At 53.0% G+C, this 20017-nt stretch overlaps 1 protein-coding gene across 1 annotated transcript in view; it reads right to left on the bottom strand.

Annotated features, from left to right (window-relative positions):
- Nucleotides 1-20017, bottom strand: part of FAM207A (family with sequence similarity 207 member A) — a 121764-nt gene that overhangs the window by 784 nt on the left and 100963 nt on the right. Inside the window, exons 3-5 of the mRNA XM_030580135.1 lie at nt 14600-14668; nt 8119-8272; nt 1250-1318 (exon numbers count right to left, since the gene is read on the bottom strand). Of these exons, the coding sequence (XP_030435995.1) occupies nt 1250-1318; nt 8119-8272; nt 14600-14668 (292 nt within the window). The remainder of the gene's footprint in view (nt 1-1249; nt 1319-8118; nt 8273-14599; nt 14669-20017) is intronic.

The following is a 20017-nucleotide window of genomic DNA, read 5'->3' as shown; positions in this document are numbered from 1 at the left end:
CTGACTGGGCAGGAAGCCTTGTAAAGTGACTCCAGATACCACAGCAATGGACATCTGTAAGTGCTTGCAACGAGAACAATTGTAGCTCTATAGGGTTTTCCCTTCTCTATAGCGAGAACTGGGGGAGTCTCCTGAAGATTTTGGAATCATTTAAAGTGTTCCCCAAAAGCAAGAACTGGGACAGTTTCCTCTTCTAAAGCTACTGTCCAGAAGTATCAGCCACAGCAGGAGCCACCAGCATGTGATCCGTGCGTAGCTGAGAACAGCTAACACTGACTGTGCCCCTACCAAGGACACTGCTTGGCCGGTCTGTGCAGATAGGCACTAAATGCTCACTGCTTCTGCAGGCTACTTGCAAGCCACTGATGGGATTTCTAAATTTAGTTGCTCGTTAGCTTCCAGTGTGGACAGTTACAGTGGCAGCGCTGGCCCCACACTCTGCCAGACCTGCCAGCTTCCCTCTGGCGAGAAATGGGCCCTGAACCAGATACATGGGGAGAGCAAGCAGGTGGCACTTCCTTTTCCCCAGGGCCTGGCCCACTCAACCCCACGGCAGCTGGCCAGTTTGCATTCGGGCTCCAGGGAAGGCGTGCAGAAGGCTCGGGCCTAGGCCAGCAGGCCTGTAGCCCATGGCGGAAGGACGAGCTCTCCAGCACTAACTCGGGCTTATGTGGTGCACAGGAGCAGACATCGGCTGATTCCATCAGGAGACACAAAAGGGGCCAATCAGGGGCTGGTCGCCACCAGCCCCATTCTCCCTAGGTCCCTCACACTCCATTCTGAGGGCTCCCCTGGGACATTGGCCTCATGCCAACCCTCTGCATGAGGTCACTCAGAGGAGCCCCCCCCTCCCGGCACAGCGCTGCAGTGCCCTGCACTGAGGCCGTCCTTCACACCAGGGCAACGTGGGTGCCGATGCTGCCAACCCCCACTGCCCTGGGGACATGTCTGTGTGACACAAAGGGCCCATTCTCCCCAGTACACACCCCAGGCAAACCGTGGGAGGCGAGGAATGGCCACCCCCAACCCAGAATGCAACAGAGAGTTTGGTTTATATGTGTGACGCTGCACTAGGAGATGTGGAAAACCACGTTCCAGGTAAACCCAACTTCTAGCAGGGCAGCCACATGGCCTTAGGGCGCCGTGGGGAGCAGCCACACGGACCTGGGAAGCTGCCGCGGGGAGCAGGTGTGTGAGTGTTGCCAAAGGCAGCTGTTTCATGCATTCACTCTGTTAGCTGGGTACTTACAGGAGCTTGCGCTTCTGGGCTGGCTTCATTTGGTTGAAGTCGGTGGGTTCTGCCTTAGCTCTTCTGTGGCTGCAGAGGGGAACAGACAGCAACAGGTTTGTAGAAGGAAACACTTTGCCAAAAGCACCTGGCACTGGCTGCTGTCTGCAGACAGGACACTGGTCTGACCCAGTCTGGCTGTTCTTACGTGCCAGATGGCAAAGGGATCAGCGATTCTGAAGCTGTCCCCACTAGGGAGGCAGAGGCAAATCACTGCCATGCATGTGCCCAGTCACAAGCCCCACCCAGCGCGGTTCTGGGGCTATGCCCGGCGGAGGGACGGACAGGGGAATTCCATGTCACAGGATGGCAGCAGAGGCACTTCTTCACCACCATGGCTCGAGTTCTGTACTCTGCAGCGGGGTCACTTCCTACTTGTAACTAAGCTAGGGGTCAAACTGCAGCAAAAACCTCCCCAGGTGCTCTGGAGTGACCTGTCCAGTTACCGGCCCCCCCACCCCACGTCTCCCAGAGCCACTGGGCCGAACTTCTGGCTGAATCCGTGGACTCCCCAGTGAGGCAGGCGGGTCAGTGGCATATGCGCTGGACACCCCCAAACAGTGTGTGGAGGGGAGGGTTGGCTGGCCCAGCTGCCTTGTGTAGCTATCCAGGGAGCATGTCCCCCCATCGCTGTGTCCGTTCCTGCACTGCCCCACTTTGGTTCAGAGTCAGCCCAGCTCCTTGCAACAGGACGCTCTCGCCACACATACAGCAGGGGCCCAAACACCACCACAGCTTCAGCTAGGGGAGCCAGAGTCAGACGGAAAGGGGAAGCACTGGAACAGAAAGTCCTGTGTCTGTTTAAAAGCTCTGCCTAGTTACTGCTGATGACTGACTAAAGGGGTGGAAAGATGGCACAACGTGCTACCGCTTGGCACCAGGCCACGAGAACCAACAAGAGGGGATGCACTTTTAGACTTGGTTTCAGTAAGTCGTGAGGACAATAGAGAGCTGGGCATAGGCCACGAACAAATTCAGGCCGGAAGTTCAAAGAAGGTTTCTAACCATCAGAGGGGGGAAGGGTCTGGAGCAGCTTCTCACTAGGAGTTTTGGGGACAAACAACGTAATTGGTTTTAAGAGAGCTGGACAATTTTTTGGTGCAATTGCCTGATGGGTCTGCTTGTGAGGGTGGGGGCAGGGCTCTGCAGCCTGGTGCTCACTTCCGGGTCATATCTTATGTTCCTAACGCTCATGCTCCCGGGTTTCAGTCAGCCTCTGACAGGGGTCAGGAAGGGCTCTTCCCCCCAGTGTATTCTGGAAAGTTTTTTTTATTTTCTTCCTCTGAAGCGTCAGGGATGGCCATGGCTGGAGATAGGACACTGGCCTGGACTGGCTAGGGCTTCGAATTGGCGCCAGGCATTCTCTGTCCCAGGTGCTTGTCTGGCTGGTTCTTGCTCACATGCTCAGGGTCTAGCTTATCACCATAGGTGGGTTGGGAAGGAATTTTCTCCCAGGTCAGATTGGCAGGGACCCTTCCAGGTTTCACCTTCCTCTGTAGCGTGTGGGTGTATTGCAGGGTGTTTCCCTGTCATCAGTGCACTCGTGGGGCCCTCTGACTCTCTGCCTGAGGCACATCACAGTCAGGTCTCAGGGTTGCGGGGTGCAGCGTGAGGGTGCTGGGTGGTGCTGCTGGCCAGTGCCAGGCAGCTTGTCAGACAGGGTGACCTGGGAGCCCCTTTTACATGGCATGTTCCTGAAGTGTGAGCAGAGAGGCCCAGCAAAGCCTGAGCACTGTCCAGGGTTTGTGCTCACAGTGTCCCACACACAGAGCTGGGACACATCTATGCGGATAGTAGGCGACTTTAGGGGCCTGTGCAGAGAACTGCAGGTGGCAGCTCCCTGGTGCCATGCGGGACAGAAGAAAGCTGGAAGCCAGCCCTGGTGACCAACTGAAGCACGTGCAGAAGGGGACGGCGTGCGTGCCTGGAATTCATGGAGCATTGGGATGGCTACTCATTACCTGGAGAGAGTCAGGTGGAATAGCAGCTTCCTGCTGTCAGAGTTACAGGGAGCCTTTGGCAGGGAGCAGTGCAGAGAGAGAGTCAGGGGAGAACGGATCAAATCCCAATTAAAATACCAGGCATGTACATCCAGCGGGTAACACTGGCTCTCTGCCTGGGGCAGAAGAGAAGGAATGGGCAGAGGAGTGTACTCGTGCCTGTATACAGATGCTGGGAGCACAAGGAACGCACAAGATTTGCAGCTGCCTAACCAAGGGTCTGACCTCCTGGAGAGACTGTCTGGGTCCCGCCTACCAAGGAGAGAGCCAAGGAAATCACACAGAGAGTGGCACTATTTCAGAAGGCTCTGGAGAGGCGAGGAGCGCTGACTCGCCAGTGAAGAGGGAGGGTCGTTAACAGGGAAGCTGGCTTCTGGGTGCTGCAGCACCAGAGTGATGCTACAACCTGGAGGGGACCTGAGAGGCCCTGGAGTGGTTAAGGGGCTGGAGGGACTGGCTCACGAGAACAGCTTAACCAACCACCCCTGCACAGCTTGGTGAGCTGACAGACTTCGAGACATCTCTGCGAGTACTGGGACTGTTCCCCCAATGAGGGAATTCAACAGGCAAAGCGAGGAGTAAAGTGGACCACAACGAACCAAAGCAAACGTCTGCTCTTAGAATCTGAACATTTCCCAAGGGTGTGGGCTATTAGCCAGCGGTGCAATCCGCAAGGAAGGAATTGTCACTCGGGTCACTAAGCATGGCCTCCCTGAAGCACCTGAGCACAGACTGCAGGGATGAGACGAGAAGACTCCATCTCCAGTCCCAGGACTCCCACCACAAGAGGGGCTGTCAGGCCCAGCCCATGTTTGGTCATGAGCAGAGCTCCTGAGCACTCTGCCAGCAACACGCACTGTAGCCAGCTGCAGAGCGTGAGGAGGGTTATTCCACTTGAGGGCCAGCAGAGAGATACAGACGGCTGCTGGCACAAAACAGCCAGAATAAAATGGTTTGGCGGGGACCTGCTCAAAGTTTTGAACTCCCAGCACAGCCAGAGGGGTGGGGGTTGCTCCCCCAAGATAGTCCCTTTAATACTCCCTGTACTAGTTGCCAGCAACAGCATCCTCCTAGCCTACACTGGGAAAGCCATTTCCACTTCCCTCTTGGTTAAGGTGACTTAGGTCTCCCAGCCCCATAGCAGCTTCCTGTGGCAGCAGTTCCTGGCCTCCACTCCATTTCTCTGCCTCGCTTTGCTACGTTCTTCCTGTTCTCCTCCCTTTGTTCTGCCTCTCCTCTGCCCCGTATTGCTTTGTGCTCCGAATCCTGGCTCACGTACACCAGACACCACAGGGTTCCTGAATGACACCATCTTCCGAATCAAGTGGGACGAGTGATGCACCAACATCAGTGTTCTGTCCCAAGCCCAACCCTCCAGCATGCAAACTGTGATCTCTTGAATGAGACATGGGGGCTGTCCACATAGCAGTCCCTCGGGAGATGTCAGCAGACCCCCAGCTTGCTGCTCAGAGCCACCGGCCAGAATGTGATGTAACGCGACAGTCATTCGTCATGTTCCACAGACAGGACTCCGAATTCGGGAGGGGAACAAACAGCAAAAGCAGATAAACTCCTACAGAGGAACAGTCAGCTTGACACATGCACGCAGGGTGGATGCAGCCATCGCACTGCCACATCCACTATTGTTAATGGAACATCAAAAGCTCCAGTCCCCAGAGGAGAGGGGACAGCTCCACGTATTTACGCTGTGTACGGAACAGCACCTTGTGAGCAGTAAGCTCCTCCCTGTCACTGTCACTGTCCCCTGTTTACCTGGGTCACGGACAGCAGCAGGGATAGAAAACATTTGTTTTTTACAGTTTGATTGCAAAGCTACAAACTCAGTCAGGGGGAGTTCAGAAGCAGAGGCAGGGCCTGCTCTAAACATACTTCACACTCGGTTTCTGAAAGGATTAGCTTTGAAGTTGGCATCTTTCCAAGAAACAAATCCCATTTAAAGGAAAGTGTTCCTAGAAACACTAGCCTCTGAAAGCACAACACCTACTGGAGGCAGAATTGCTCCTCACAGCATCTCTCTGGGCATTTCCCAGGAGAATCCAGCAGCTCCTGAGAATGCACAATTCTGGCAGAAATCGCAGCAGTTCTGTTTGCAGGCATACTATGCTTCTGATCCATTCCCAGACCCATGAGACACAATCTCAGAAATATGGGGCTGGAAGGGTCTTGAGAAGTAATCTAGTCCAGCTCCCTTGGCTGAGGCAGAACCAAGTAAACTTAAGACCATCTCTGGCAGGCCTAACCTGTTCTTAAACCTCCAGTGACGGGGATTCCACAACCTCCCTGGGAAGCCTGTATCAGCCCTAAACTATCCCTGGAGTTAGAAAGCTTTTCCTACTATCTACCCTAAATCCCCCTTGCTGCAGTTAAGCCCATTAGTTCTTGTCCTGCCTTCAGTGGACATGGACGAAACAATTGATCCCCATCCTCTTTACAACAGCCCTTAATATATTTGAGGACTTATCAAGCTCTCCCCTTCGTTATCTCCTCTCAAGGTCGAACAAAGCTGTTCTGATAGGTCAGGTTTTCTAAACCTTTGATAATTTTTGTGGTTCTCTCCCAGACTCCAATCTGGCCACCTCTCTGTCCTCCAGCTGAGGCCTCACCAGGGTGGAGACCATGGGACAATGGCCTCCCGTGTCCGACCCAACATTCCTGTTCAGACAGCCCAGAACAACACTAGCCCTTTTCGCAATGGGTGTGCCAGCCGTAGTGCCCGGAGGAGTGCTTGTTCCCCACTCCGGCAGCGCGGTGCTGAAATGCCGGTCGGCTCGCTCTGGCTATGAATGGCGCCTTGTTTCATTACACTTTGTTGCCTTCATTCATTATAAATGAGAATAAAAACCTCACTGTGATGCTCTCTTACCCAGCAGGAGATCCAGTTCCTGGAGAATCTAATCTTTTATTAATAACGCTGACAAACCACTGGAGCATTACCCTGCATTTATGCAATGCTTCTAATCCTATCAAAGCCTCTTCTGGGGATTTCAAACCACCACATGTGCACTGGCACTACAGGGGGAGAGCCCGGGCTGGGGTGAGGGCTCTTCCCTGGATGGCAGGCAGAGCTGCTGTTCCTCCATGCCACTGACCCTGCCTGGGGAGCAGGCAAGTAAATTGTGGCTGGGCTGCCCAGAAGATCTACAGCAGGGGTAAGCAACCTGGGGCACACGTGCCGAAGGCGGCACGCCAGCTGATTTTCAGGGGCACTCACACTGCCCAGGTCCTGGCCACCGGTCCAGGGGGCTCTGCATTATAATTTAATTTTAAATGAAACTTCTTAAACATTTTAAAAACCTTATTTACTTTACATACAACACTAGTTTAGTTATATATTATAGACTTACAGGAAGAGATCTTCTAAAAATGTTCAAATGTAATGAATAAATGAAGACTTGGCACACCACTTCCAAAAGGTTGCCGACCCCTGATCTACAGCATCAGCTTATCGGCCAGCTGGCTGGCCCTGGCCCCCCTGCATCAATCTTAGCCCTCTGCTGGCTGCACTGGCCTGCCCTGCCCACCCCCGCATCAATCTTAGCCCTCTGTCGGCTGCATTGGCCTGCCCTGCACGCCCCAGCATCAATCTTAGCCCTCTGCCGACTGCACTGGCTGGCCCTGGATTCCCCTGCCAGAGTGGGGCTTTTGGGGGCTGGTTTTCAAAGGCACAGCTACAAGTTAGGTGCTTAATTGCTCCCTGTGCCTCTGAAAACCTCCCCTTTCAGAGGGAGCAGCAGACACAGTCTGCATAGGTGGGGAGCAGCCCAATTCAGCATGTTCTTCCAACTAGCCCTGGACCATCACGAGAGCTTGTGCTTGTGGGGTCTCCAGCCTCGCTCCATGTGCAAAGAGATTCGAGTGCTTTGCCAAGGCGTCTTTGGAGCCCGAATGTAAAGCCCTGCCCGTTAGGGGTAAATGCACGTTCCTGGCTGCAGGACCGGCAGAGTGTGTGCCGATGGGGATACGTTTACATAGAGCATGAAGGCTTCTCTCTCCGATTTGGCTACTCACAAGAAACCCCCCAACACAACACCAGGGAGGCAACAGACACTGGTCAGAGGTTATGGCTAGCCTGGGGAGACAGGTGCTGTGTTAGGAGAGAAGTCCCAGCAACAGGTCCACACATGCAGGGGGTAGGGTGGGAATTCAGAGAAAGCTCAGGTGGTCAGAAGAACAGGAATGCGCATGACTGCTCCTAGAGAGGTTGGCTGCTGCCAAACGAAGCCCCTTGTCTGTCTCTGCCCAGCTCTGCAGTCAGCTACAAGTGGTGCCCTTTCAGCCGGGAATGCCAGCCCTAATTCATCGGGCACTTCTGTGACGGACCCACCCCCAGTGCCCCTGGGGAACTGGGCAGAAATCCCGCGCTGCTGTTACGGCCAATGGAACATGCTCTCGCATTAACCAGTCGCCTGCACGTGGCAGGAGCCTCAGCATGGCTGTGCTGCGACCCTGGCTGTACGCACGGTGCTGTCCTGCCTTTGGGGCTAGCTTCAGAAGCACTTGGTTGTTCAAAGCCTGCTCCCACCGCTGCAAACCCTGCTGGGCCACGCCAGCCTCCCTCTCCTCCCCAGCAAGTGACACTCGGTGCTCACAGGGACGCACCATGTCACCCTAGACACTCAGGCGAGCTGCTCTGAGCAGCATGCTGCCGCCACGTTTCATGCAGAGCAGAGGGCACGGATAGTCAGAGGGACTGGGTGAGGGGAGCAGTCCACTGTGTGCAGCCACCAAGGTAACCAGCTGGCAGTGCCACGACAACAGTACCCGCTGCAGGAAGTAGCAAAACAAAGCAGCCCACCAGACAGTACCTACCTCTTGGGCTGCTTCCTGGCCTTGCTGGCCGTGGTCAGTTCGGAGAGTTCAGGCAGGGCTTCCAACAAAGGCTGCATGTCTCCCACCACCGGCGTCGCTTTCCGCTTTGCCTCAGCTTTTTGCTTCTGTCTGGCCAGCTTCAAACCTTCTATTTCTGAGTCAGAAACAAGACCGGAAAGAGACTGTCAATTTCCAAGCACTCGAACCACAGCTAAGGTAGGACAAATATGATTTGGATAATGGCCTCCAGCAGCGGTTCTCAAACTTTTGTACTGGTGACCCCTTTCACATAGCAAGCCTCAGTGCGACCCCTCCTTAGAAATTAAAAACACTTGTTTACATATTTAACACTATTATAAATCCTGGATGGAAAGCGGGGTTTGGGGTGGAGGCTGACAGCACGTGACCGCTCCCCCCCCACGTAATAACCTCGTGACCCCCTGAGGGGTCCCGACCCCTAGTTTCAGAACCCCTGGCCTAGAGAGTACACTTAGAAAGTTTGCAGACAATACCAAGCAGGCACTTTCGAGGATAGGATTAAAATTCAGAATGATCTGGACAAACTGGAGAAATGGTCTGAAATAAACAGGATGAAATTCAATAAGAACAAATGCAAACTAGTGCATTTAGGAAGGAACAATCAGCTGCACACATACAGAATGGGAAACGACTGCCTAGGAAGGAGTGCTGCAGAAAGGGATCTGGGGGTCATAATGGATCACAAACTAAACAGGAGTCAACAGTGTCACACTGTTGTAAAAAAAAAAAAAAAAGCGAACAGCATTCTGGGAGGTATTAGCAGGAGTGTTGTAAGCAAGACACGAGAAGTAATTGTTCCACTGTACTCTGCGCTGACTAGGCCTCAGCTGGAGTATTGTGTCCAGTTCTGGACGCCACGTTATAGGAAGGATGTGGACAAATTGGAGAAAGTCTAGAGAAGAGCAACAAAAATGATGAAAGGTCTAGAAAACATGAGCTATGAGGAAAGACTGAAAAAACTGGGTTTGTTTAGTCTGGAGAAGAGAAGACTGAGGGGGACGTGAGAACAGTTTTCAAGCACATAAAAAGTTGTTATAAAGATGACAGCGATAAATTGTTCTCATCTACCAAGACCAAGACAAGAAGCAATGGGCTTACATTGCAGCAAGGGTGGTTTAGGTCTAGGTCGTACATTAGGAAAAACTTCCTAACTGTCAGGATGGTTAAGCCCTGGAACAAACCGCCTTGGGAGGTTGGCTAGTGAGAGAATCGTGTTTCCCTCCCATGCACCGCGAGGGGGGAACTGCTAAGAGGGGGGAAGAGGAGCACTGAAGACCTGAAATCAAACCAATGTGCTAGAATTACATGGACCCTCCAGTGAGATTGGAGAGAGGAAGGGGAGGGTCCTTGACAGATGTCTCTGTAACCATGAACCTGGCTGACTCTGGCTTTATGTACAAGGGGAAGGAAGGTCTTGTGGCAAGTGCACTGGGCTGGGACTCATGACCCGGGTTCAATTCATGGCTCTAGCCAGTCACCCAGGGCTCGTCTACACTGGGAACTTCAACTGTTTGGCCAAAATGCAGCATTTGCAAGCCAGGCACCCTGAATGAGTGCCAAGCCTGGGGCTCTCGGGGCAAGCAGGGCGCCCAAGAACACGGGGACTAGTGATGAACTGAAAGCATCTGAGCTGCCCCACGGGACTGTTCCACTGCTGTGTGACTTTGCCCCAGCACCGCAGGGAGATGGGGGGGCTCTCCTCTGCTGTGCTCACCTTCCTGCTCCCCAGCTGGCTGCTGGGAAAGAGAGCCATGGGAGGGCCTCCCCTGCCCAAGGCCGTGGGAGCCCAGGGAGAGCAGGCTCTCCTTGAGTCGAGGGGAGCCCCTAGCAGTGGATCCAGCTGGGGAGAGGAGGAAAAAAGAGTGGAGAACCAACAGCCAGTTACAGCTCCCCAGTTCTCTGCCTGAGCTGGCACTGGTACCCTAAGAACCAAACTCAGGTGGGGGTGCACAATGTGCTCCTGTCCCTGCAGCGTGGGGGCTGGCTAGGCACTCTCTGAGCCCCTGGGGTCTCCCCCACAGCAGAGGACTCCCCAGAAGGGAGCTCCATAGAACGTTTCTGCTTCCTTGCATCCCCTGAGGGATTCAAAGGCTGTGGAACCTGCCCTACAGTATCAACTGTGGCCTTGGCGGAGTCAGCCAGTTAGTGCAGTAGCACTGCACGGCCCTGACCATGGTCATTGCCTGATACGTCTACGCCAGTAATCTTGCGGGCCAAGCTTTTCATCATTTTCTCTTGTTTGTACCAGCACTAAACTAGCCCCGGACTTAGAAACCAGTGAGGTGCTTGGGTCTCTACCATCACCAGTCCTGGGTGAGCTGTGATTTCTGCAATGCACAGAGGTTTGTGAGAAATTTGGATTGTAAACACTGCTCCTTGCAGGCGGCTCTGCCAGGGGCCCTGGTTTCTGTTCTGCACCATTTCTTTTTTTGGTCTGGCTTTCTGGAGGTGGCTACCTCACAGTGCTACCACGCATTACGCGCCTGACGCATCACAGAAAACACCCTGAATTCTTCTTCTATGAAATCTCCTTCAGTACAGGGACCGTGCGTGCTTCGCGTGGCCAAAGCCTTGCATCAGTTTTTCCTTCAGACTCTTTCTTATGATTTATTTCTGTTGGAATGGAATATGCGCTGAGAGTTTTGCATTACACTGCTGGGCTGAACTTCCCTGCACTGGGTACTGGGACTGGATGCCAAAACATGCAGGGAGAAAGGGCACCCAATAAAAACATTTCATTCCAAGGTTACAAAAACAAACAAAAAAGAACCAGTAGCAAATTGCTCCCCACCACATGTAAGGGAGTTTTTAGAGGATAATCCTGGTGGCTTTGTAGAGAGCAATGGAATAAACAGCGTCAGGTGAATGAACTGCTCAAGTGAAACCCAGACATTAACTCCAACTCAGAGCCATTTACTGCACGAAGCCCACACCACACTGCGTGGAAAGGACTGCTGATCTCTGACCATGCCGGGTGAAAAAAAGTGCAGTGCTGCTTGTTTTCTTGGATTTCCCCTGGAGCTGTGAGTAAAGACTGATTGACCACTCAAGCCTTGGAGTGAAAGAAGTGATGGACACACAGCAGCTAAAGCCCTGCCCCCTCTCCACCCCTTCCATGAGGCCCCGCCCCTGCCCCACCTCTTCCCACCCCTTCCCTGCCCCCATTCCAATCTCTTCCCCGAAATCCCCACCTCAGCTCCGCCTGCACCAGGGGGTGCAGGAAGGGTGTGGCAGGGGCTCAGGGCAGGGAGTTGGGGTGCAGGAGGGATAGGGGTGCGGCAGGGGGTCGTGGCAGGGGATCTGGGTGCAGGAAGGGTGTGGCAGGGGGCTCAGGGCAATGGGTTGGGGTGCAGGAGTGCGAGGTGCGGTAGGGAGTTGGGTGCAGGGTGCAGCAGGGGGCTCAGGGCAGTGGGTTGGGTGCAGGAGGGGTGCGGGGTGCAGCGGGTCAGGATGCAGGGTACGGCAGGGGGTCTGGGGTGCAGCAGGGGGCTCAGGGCAGTGGGTTGGGGTGCAGGAGGGGTGCGAGGTGCGGTAGGGGGTTGGGTGCAGGGTGCAGCAGGGGGCTCAGGGCAATGGGTAGGGGTGCAGGAGGGGTGCGAGGTGCGGTAGGGGGTTGGGTGCAGGGTGCAGCAGGGGGCTCAGAGCAATGGGTTGGGGTGCAGGAGGGGTACAAGGTGCAGTAGGGGGTTGGGTGCAGGGTGCAGCAGGGGGCTCAGAGCAATGGGTTGGGGTGCAGGAGGGGGTTGGGTGCAGGGTGCAGCAGGGGGCTCAGGGCAGTGGGTTGGGTGCAGGAAGGGTGCGGGGTGCAGCGGGTCAGGATGCAGGGTACAGCAGGGGGTCTGGGGTACGGCAGGGGGCTGAGGGCAGTGGGTTGGGGTGCAAGAGAGGTGTGGCAGGGGGTTGTGGTGCAGCAGGGGGCTCAGGGCAGTGGGTTGGGTGCAGGAGGGGTGCGGGGTGCAGCAGGTCAGGATGCAGGGTACAGCAGGAGGTCTGGGGTGCGGCAGGGGGCTCAGGGCAGTGGGTTGGGGTGCAAGAGAGATGTGGCAGGGGGTTGGGGTGCAGCAAGGGGCTCAGGGCAGGTGGTTTGACTGCAGGTGGGGGTCAGGGGGTGGGCTCTGGCCCGGTGTGCACCTGGGAAGCGGCTGCAATGTGGAGGATCAGGGGCACAGGGGTGTCTGGTGATGTTACTTCAGGCACCACCTCCAGCAGCTCCCATTGGCCGGGAACGGGGAACCGCGGCCAATGGGAGCTGCTGGGGGCAGTGCCTGAAGCAACATCACCAGACACCCCTGCGCCTCTCCTCCCCCAGGTTCTGTCCGCTTCCCGGAGCGGGGTAGGGGGGGCGGCCAGGCAGGGAGCCTGCCCTGCCCCCAATGCACGGCAGGCCGGAGCCGCTCTAGGTAAACCCTGGGGTAAGGGGGGGGCACGAGGAGCTCACGGGCCGCGTGTTCGAGACCCCTGATTTAAACTGTGCCAGAATGAAGTTCTGCTCTTCGACAGGGGTTCAGGCAAGCACTGTCACATTTCCAGCTCCCCTGTAAGCCAGCGGGATGTAAGGATACACTCCTTACCTGCATTCCTGAATCAAGGCCTCTATTAGTGCTGGGCTAAAAGAACTAGTGTTCCTGAGCTCCAGGAACCCGGAATGCAATCAAGAGAGGACTCTGTGGCTTCTTGCAGCTAAGCAAGTTACCCAAGCAAAAAGTAAATTCCAGGCAGTGGGATGGACATGAGAAATGGCCGACTCTGGGACACAGAAAGGAGAGAAGCAGCCAGGGAAGGTTTGAAAAGTTCCCATGAAACTCTGGAGGAAGCCTCACCACATGTCTGAGGCAAGAGATGATCACGTCCAAGCAGGACTTTCGCATCACTACTTCTAAGAGCCTGGCAGTGCGATAGCTCCTCAAATCCTGGCCCAAGGGGGTCCTGGCCCTTCGTTTGGCTCGGTTACTCCTGGGAGCGAATCCCTCAGGCACACCACATACTTGCTTTAACTCACAAACCCCGTGTGAACTGCCATCATGTAAAGAGTTTGGGGAATTTGGCCACACCTCTGTGTAGGAGGTGAAGAGGGCACATGCTGCTGCTTCTGGGAGCTGCACAGTGTGGTCCCCAACCCCACTCCCCGGCTGGAGCATGGGAGACCCAAGACTCCACTCCCCAGCAGGAGCTCGATGGCCAGATTAAATCGACTGGTGGGTCAGATGTGGCCCACAGACCGTAGTTTGCCCACCCCTGTGTTAGGGTGCACAGCCAAGTGCCAAGGAGAGCAGTGTTCCTAATAGAACACAGCAGCCTGGCATTTAAAGTGCTCTGGCATAACAGGCCAAACTCAGCAAAAAGTAGAGCTGCCAACAAGGGAGCACACGCCTCTGAGTTTCTAGGAGAGACCAGCATCAAACCTAACTCCTCCCAGGGCTCTCCAGGGCTGGTTTTGTATTCCCATATTTTCCACATATGCCATGCAGGCAGTGGCGTAGCTAGCGGGGTTCAGTGGAAGCAGCCGCTTCCCCTCAGGGCGGCAGGCGCGGAACTGGCACCTGCTGGCTGGTGCTGCTAGCAGCACGGCCAGAGGAGCCGTGGGGCGGCAGGCAGGAAGCAGCGGCAGGTGTGGAAGTGGTGCCTGCCGGCCAGCTCTGACAGCAGCACAGCCGGGGGAGCCATGTGGGGGCCACAGATGCGGCCGGAGGAGCGAGGAGGCCGGCTCCCCGGCTCAGGGCTCGGCGGCCAAGCGCTCCCCGGCCCCCCCCCGCCCCTTGCTAATGCAGCGGGTGGGGGGAGGTGAAAGGGCCCCTGTGCCTTTAAGGCCGCCTGACTGGCGAGCCCCGCGTGGAGCGCTGGGAGCACACCGGAGACAGGCAGCAGTGCAGGAGGGAAGGTGAGCGGAGGGGGGGGGGGGGACGACGGAGGCATGGCCAGAGGAGGAGCCAAGGGGGCGTGGCCAGAGGAGGAGCCAACGGAGGGCACCTTTTTTACGTTTGCTCCTCCTACACTGAAAACCTGGCTACACCACTGCATGTAGGGCTCTCGGAGAGACAGCATTTCCCAGCACTCACTGCTCTCCGGGACAGGGAGAGGATCACTGGGAATTATCTCCAGCCAGCCTTGTCCTCAACTTGGGAGAGAGGAGGGGGCTTCCCACCCACCCTGCTGATGGAATTCCAGTTTCAGGCCCTCAGAGCAGAATCAGCAGTCAGGGTTCTCCCGAAACCACACAGCGCCTCCCTGAGTCCACTTCCTCTCCCTCAGAGACTGCACCTGCCTGATCCCCAGGTATCATTCATGGGCTCACGAGGTTTCACTTTCTAAGCCTCAAAGGGCAGTGTACACTGCTACATGTGGCATGTATTTTTTTTTAGGAAGCAGTGCAATGCAGGGCTTCTACTGGCCCTCTGATGAGACAACCACCCTGAAAGCGTGATCTTATCGAGGGAATACTTACTCTGCAGCCACCTCTCTTTTCTCAGCTTCATTTTTTCTCTTTTTGGCAGAAGTGTTTTTTCTTCTACACCTGAAAAATAAGAACACACGGCAGCCTGAGTGGTGCTTCCCGATGTGGCTTTTCCAGCTCATCCCCCAGGAGGTCAATGGATGTACTCTATCGGAACAGGCCAGACAATCTGCAATAAGAGTTCTGCTCAGCCTTTGCCACGTGTGTAATTGAGGAAGCCGGAGAGGCTGGGTACTGGTGGGTAGCAATGCAGCATCTTGTGAAACCATCATTCAAAAATTCATGACAATTGGTTTGAAGGGACCTGACTGAAGGACAGAGTGTCAATGAGGGTCACATTTTCAAAAAAGCCCAGAGGCATATTTTGTAGTGCTGAGCAGCCACAAGCTGGGCCAGTGTTTCAGAAGATCTCAGGATTTCAGCGCAGCACACTGGGAGCTATGACAATCTGGCCCTTCTTCAGGGGCCTACATGAAGGGGGGAGAGGGATAGCTCAGTGGCTGGAGCATTGGCCTGCTACACCCAGCGTTGTGAGTTCAGTCCCTGAGGGGGCCACCTGGGGATCCAAAGCAAAATCAGTACTTGGTCCTGCTAGTGAAGGGGGCTGGACTCAATGACCCTTGAGGTCCCTTCCAGCTCTGAGATAGACACATCTACCATATTTTATTATTGAGGGAAGGGATAGCTCATTGGTCTGCTAAACCCAGGGTTGTGAGTTCAATCCTTGAGGGGGCCATTTGGGGACTGGTCCTGCTTTGAGCAGGAGGTTAGACTAGATGACCTCCTGAGGTCCCTTCCAACCCTAATATTCTATGGGACGAGAACTCTGGTGAAAACCTTGATGACATTGTGGGTGCTGAGCACTTCACCTTCAGAGGTGTGCAGAGGTGTCTAGCAGGATCATTACCAGGCCTGTTTTACTTCACATTTCCACTGATGGTCTAGAAAAAGCAGGTGAACAGCGTGTTACTATAGTGGGAGGGATCAAAGAGACCAATAAGGATGGAGCGATGATTCAAAGGGAGCTTGGGAGAAGCTAGAAAATTACTTTCAAAACTGGAAATATACAGACTGATGGGCCTGAGAAAAACAATGCCAGAGACACACTGTCAAAGGGGCAGAGGAACTGACAAAGCAGCAGCGCTGAGACCTTCAGGGATGTGAACAGCAAACCTCAAATGAGCTTCTCATAAGATGTAGCAGCAAGAGGAGCCCATGTGATTTGGGGCTGTACAGACAGAGGCATCCTGAGACTACCCCTAGTTAGTGTTGCCCTCAAACCCCAGGAAGAACTCAACACGCTATTCAGAGAAGACATGATGAACAAGGACTTGCTCGTAGGGAAACGCCGCAGACTCGCACTTAGCTTGGCTCAACAGGGAAGCACCACAGCGACGTGTAAGCGCTTGAAGAGCTCAAACAAGAAGGGAGGACAGGAAAGGACTAGGACTGCCAGAGGGGTACAATGAGCAGGAATGGGAAACATTCAGAGGGGAAACTGAGCCTGGTAAACAAGACCATTTCCTTAAAGCAAAGTCTACTAGTGCTGCGCCATCGAAGTCTCCAAGGAGGGAGTGGAAGCTCCCGCACCATCCAGCACTAGACGGCACTACGCGCTCAGCAGCGTACTACAGGGAACAAGTGCGAGCTAGGGAGGGGGCAGCATATTACAAACAGGTTTATCCACTGCTCAGAGCTATGACACCCCTTGGGTAGCAAGGCACAAAACGACTTTGCAAGACACTGCGAGATGACTCGAGATGACCAGAAGTGCAATCATCCCCTAGAAACACGCTCCCTGCTTGTCCTGGCCTGACACTACCAAAAGGATCTATTGATACATTTGGCCTGAGAAGGCAGCATGGCCCACTGGCTGTGCCACTGGACTGGGAGTCCAGAGACCTCGTTCGATTCCCATCTCTATCACTGACCTGCTGTGTGACCTTGGACAAGATGCTTTCCTCTGAGTGCCTGTTTCCCTCCCTCCAGCCTTGTCGGTCTTCTCCAGTTACACCGCGAGCTCTTTGAGAAAGGGGCTGCCCCTTATTTGGGGTCTTGGTGGCAGCAGCTAGGCACTAATTAATAACAATAATCTGTGTGCCTAAGAGCAGCTCCAGCGTTTTTGCCGCCCCAAGAGGGGAGGGGGAAAAAAAAAGCTGTGATCGGCAGCACTTCGATGGCAGCTTTTCCACCGCTGCTTCATTCTTCGGCGGCAATTCGGTGGCAGGTCCTTCCCTCCGAGAGGGACTGAGGGACCCACTGCCGAAGAGCTGGACGTGCCGTCCCTTCCCCTTGGCCGTCCCAGGCACCTGCTTGCTGTGCTGGTGCCTGGAGCCGGCCCTGCCTAAGAGCAAGGCCAACAGCAAGTCATCCAGCTGAAAATGAACGCCTGCATTCTGAAGTCTAGTACTGCAGAAAACAAAAGGGACTGATAAATTTTACCTTATGGAATGAGAGGAAAACCTGACTACAATCAGCTTCCCACAAAAGCAGCTACGGTGCATGTCTGTCCCAGGATGGACCATAGCCCTGGGAATGTTGACAGAGGAAGAACTTTGCGTGCTGAGGAGTTATTTGCTTTGTGTTTGCTGCCTCTCCCGTGCAGAGGAACTATTCTTAAACATGGGAAAAATATATAACAGGTGATTTACAACCTCCCTCTTTTCTCAAAGATGGATCAACCCAATAGGATTTCACATAAATGTAGCAGGGTTCTGTCAACAATTCTATAAAAGCCTATACAAGTCAACAGAAGACAGCGTTTCTGCAGTTTTGTTTAAACCATCCTGTAGAATTCTAAGGCACGGATACAATATTAAATGAAATGTTATAGTGTTGTTAAAAATAAATATATATATATATATATAGAGAGAGAGAGAGAGAGAGAGAGAGAGAGACAGAATGTAATGATACCTTTCTCTATCAAGACTTTCCGACAGAGGCTAGATTTTAAAAATAAACCTAGGTTCTGTAGAAAGAGGAAATAAATATTTTGGTATTTCAGACTATGAAAACTTAAATCAGGCTTCAATTAGATCAGGTTTTTGTTTTCAAATTGCATTTTTCTGTAGCTGAAACACAAACCAAAACCCCACGTTACATCCACTGCAGTTACTGAAGAAATAAAACCCTCTCTGGACACTGCAGTGTGTTCACTATGGTTAGGATCATAGGGTGGTATTTGTCATGGCTGAAGAAGTTAGCATCAATGTCTTTGTCTCTTGACTAAAACATCTGATAAAGCTGTGACATTCCCCTGGGTACAATCTGAACTGCGGAACAGCTGTGTCCCCTCAATTCTCCAACCTGGAGGGTCTTTTACGCTGCTTCACTGTGAGAACCACCACTCCTGGCCCGCTCTTACACAGCCTCTAGCATGTAAATCACTCCCAGCTGAGTTATCTATGAGTGTTCTAGCCAGCCACTCCTTACATTGCAAAGTGACACCAGCAAATTCCCAGTCCCAGACTGGTCTCCAGAAATGCATATAGTGTGCTGCCCAGCTCTTTCCTTCTGAACAACACAAGCTCATAGAAAGTCTGTCATTCCATTAATAGAAAATAATATGCACAAACCCTGTTATCGCAAATGAAGTTTCCCAAACACTTCAGTACAAACACATACTGGTTTAGATAAAACAACAAAAGTTTAACAACAGAAAGTTAGATTTTAAGTAATTACAAGTAACGAGGCATAAAAGTCAGAATTGGTTACAAAGAAATAAAAGGTAAAATGAAAACTAATACCTAACTTTACAAATTAAGTGAAATCAAAGCAAAAAGGTTTCTCTCGCCACATGCTTAGAGCAGTCTGGCTGGATTCCTTCAGCCAGAACCCGTACCCCAGTTCAGTGATGCTTCCTTTGTCTTTCAAGTGCTGTTGATGCCATCAATAGAAATGAGGGGAGAGAGGTAGTCTGAGAAGTTTGCTCCCCTTTCTTACAGCATTTCTCTTCTTTGAGAATCATCTCCAGCTGGGGCTCAGACAACAGCGAGCCTGTGGGATGGGAACTTCCAGCTGTTTCTTTGCCAACATGTAAATTTCTCACTCACACCCTTTTTCTTGACAAAGAATGACCGCTTAACCAGGTGATAGTCCATTGGATTATTCTACCAAGACAATAATGTTCAGTAGATAATGAGTTTTCAAATGATACCTCACATAGCATACTTTGTACAAAATGTATCACAGTCTTGTAAAAAGGACGAACATAAGGGTATAGACAGTCACAAGAGCACACTGTGTTCACTGCTGGGTACCCAGTTAGCCCGTGAACCTGTACACACTGACATTCAGCATGTGACTAAAGCAGGTGACTAGCCCCATTGGCTTTTGTGGGACAGCCTATGTGCATAAAGCCAAGCACAGGCATATGCCTACAGGATTGAGGCCTTGATCTGTGGTTTCACCTCCTTATGTCCCACTGACTGATTTCCAGACACTGCTTCCTTGCACTAAATCCTTGTGACTGAAGCACCAGGAAAGCACGAGTGAATCACTAGAACAGGATGGAATGTGAATAATAAAATATCCCAACGATTGCTGAACAACTGCCCAGACTCAACAAAAACACACTTAACATTCATTGCTGACTAATACTGACCGAACGGTTCTGTATTTCAGTGGTGGTTTTTTCCTGTCTGAAAACATGTTTATTACTTCTCTGGAAAACAGCGCCTGGTATGACTTGTTAATGAGAAAGATCACAACCAGCTACCTAGCTTAAGTAATAACAGTAATTCAGATATTTATTTTTGCCAAACTGAAGCAGAATATTTAAGGAAACTCAAAAGTTGCCTGCTAGGCCGAATTATAGGGTTCCCTGCAAAAGTCCCAACAGGAAATAACTCACAGACTGGGGAGAAAAGAATAAAAAGGGCAGAGAGCAAAGTCTCTCTAAAGTGTTGAGGCTTTTTATCCTGAAACGTAAATACTTTAATTAGACAGAAACACAAGGAACCCCACTGTGTTAGAGCTATGTTAGATCCCAGAGCTAAACCGGCACAGCCAGGTCACACAGCAGGGAGGGTCCAGCAGCACTGTTAACTCCATCCCAGTACACGCTCCCTATACTGTTTGTGATCAGCAGGAATTTAAACTGCAGGGCCCCTGCCTGTAGCTGGACCTCTGAGCCCACATGCAGCCAGTAATGTCCACGGGAGAAATCACCTGGTTATGCTGAACTGAAGGCAGGACCAGGACCTGGGAAGCCATCCTCTGAGCCATGCATGCACTGGCCTGGGTGGGGCTCTTCCAAGCAGGGCACGTGTTCGTGTGTCTCACACATGCTGACCCCTGTCAGTGTTAATACCCCCCGAACATACATTGCATACAAACAGCGATTGGGTGTTGAAGTCACACAGATACAGACGCAAGCCAGGAACTGCCAGTGTTAAAGGCTGTATGGGA

This window comes from Gopherus evgoodei, chromosome 11 (assembly GCF_007399415.2).
Source record: "Gopherus evgoodei ecotype Sinaloan lineage chromosome 11, rGopEvg1_v1.p, whole genome shotgun sequence".
NCBI lineage: Eukaryota > Metazoa > Chordata > Testudines > Testudinidae > Gopherus > Gopherus evgoodei.
The sequence above is the reverse complement of the archived record's forward strand: the minus strand, read 5'-3'. Positions and strand labels throughout refer to the sequence as shown.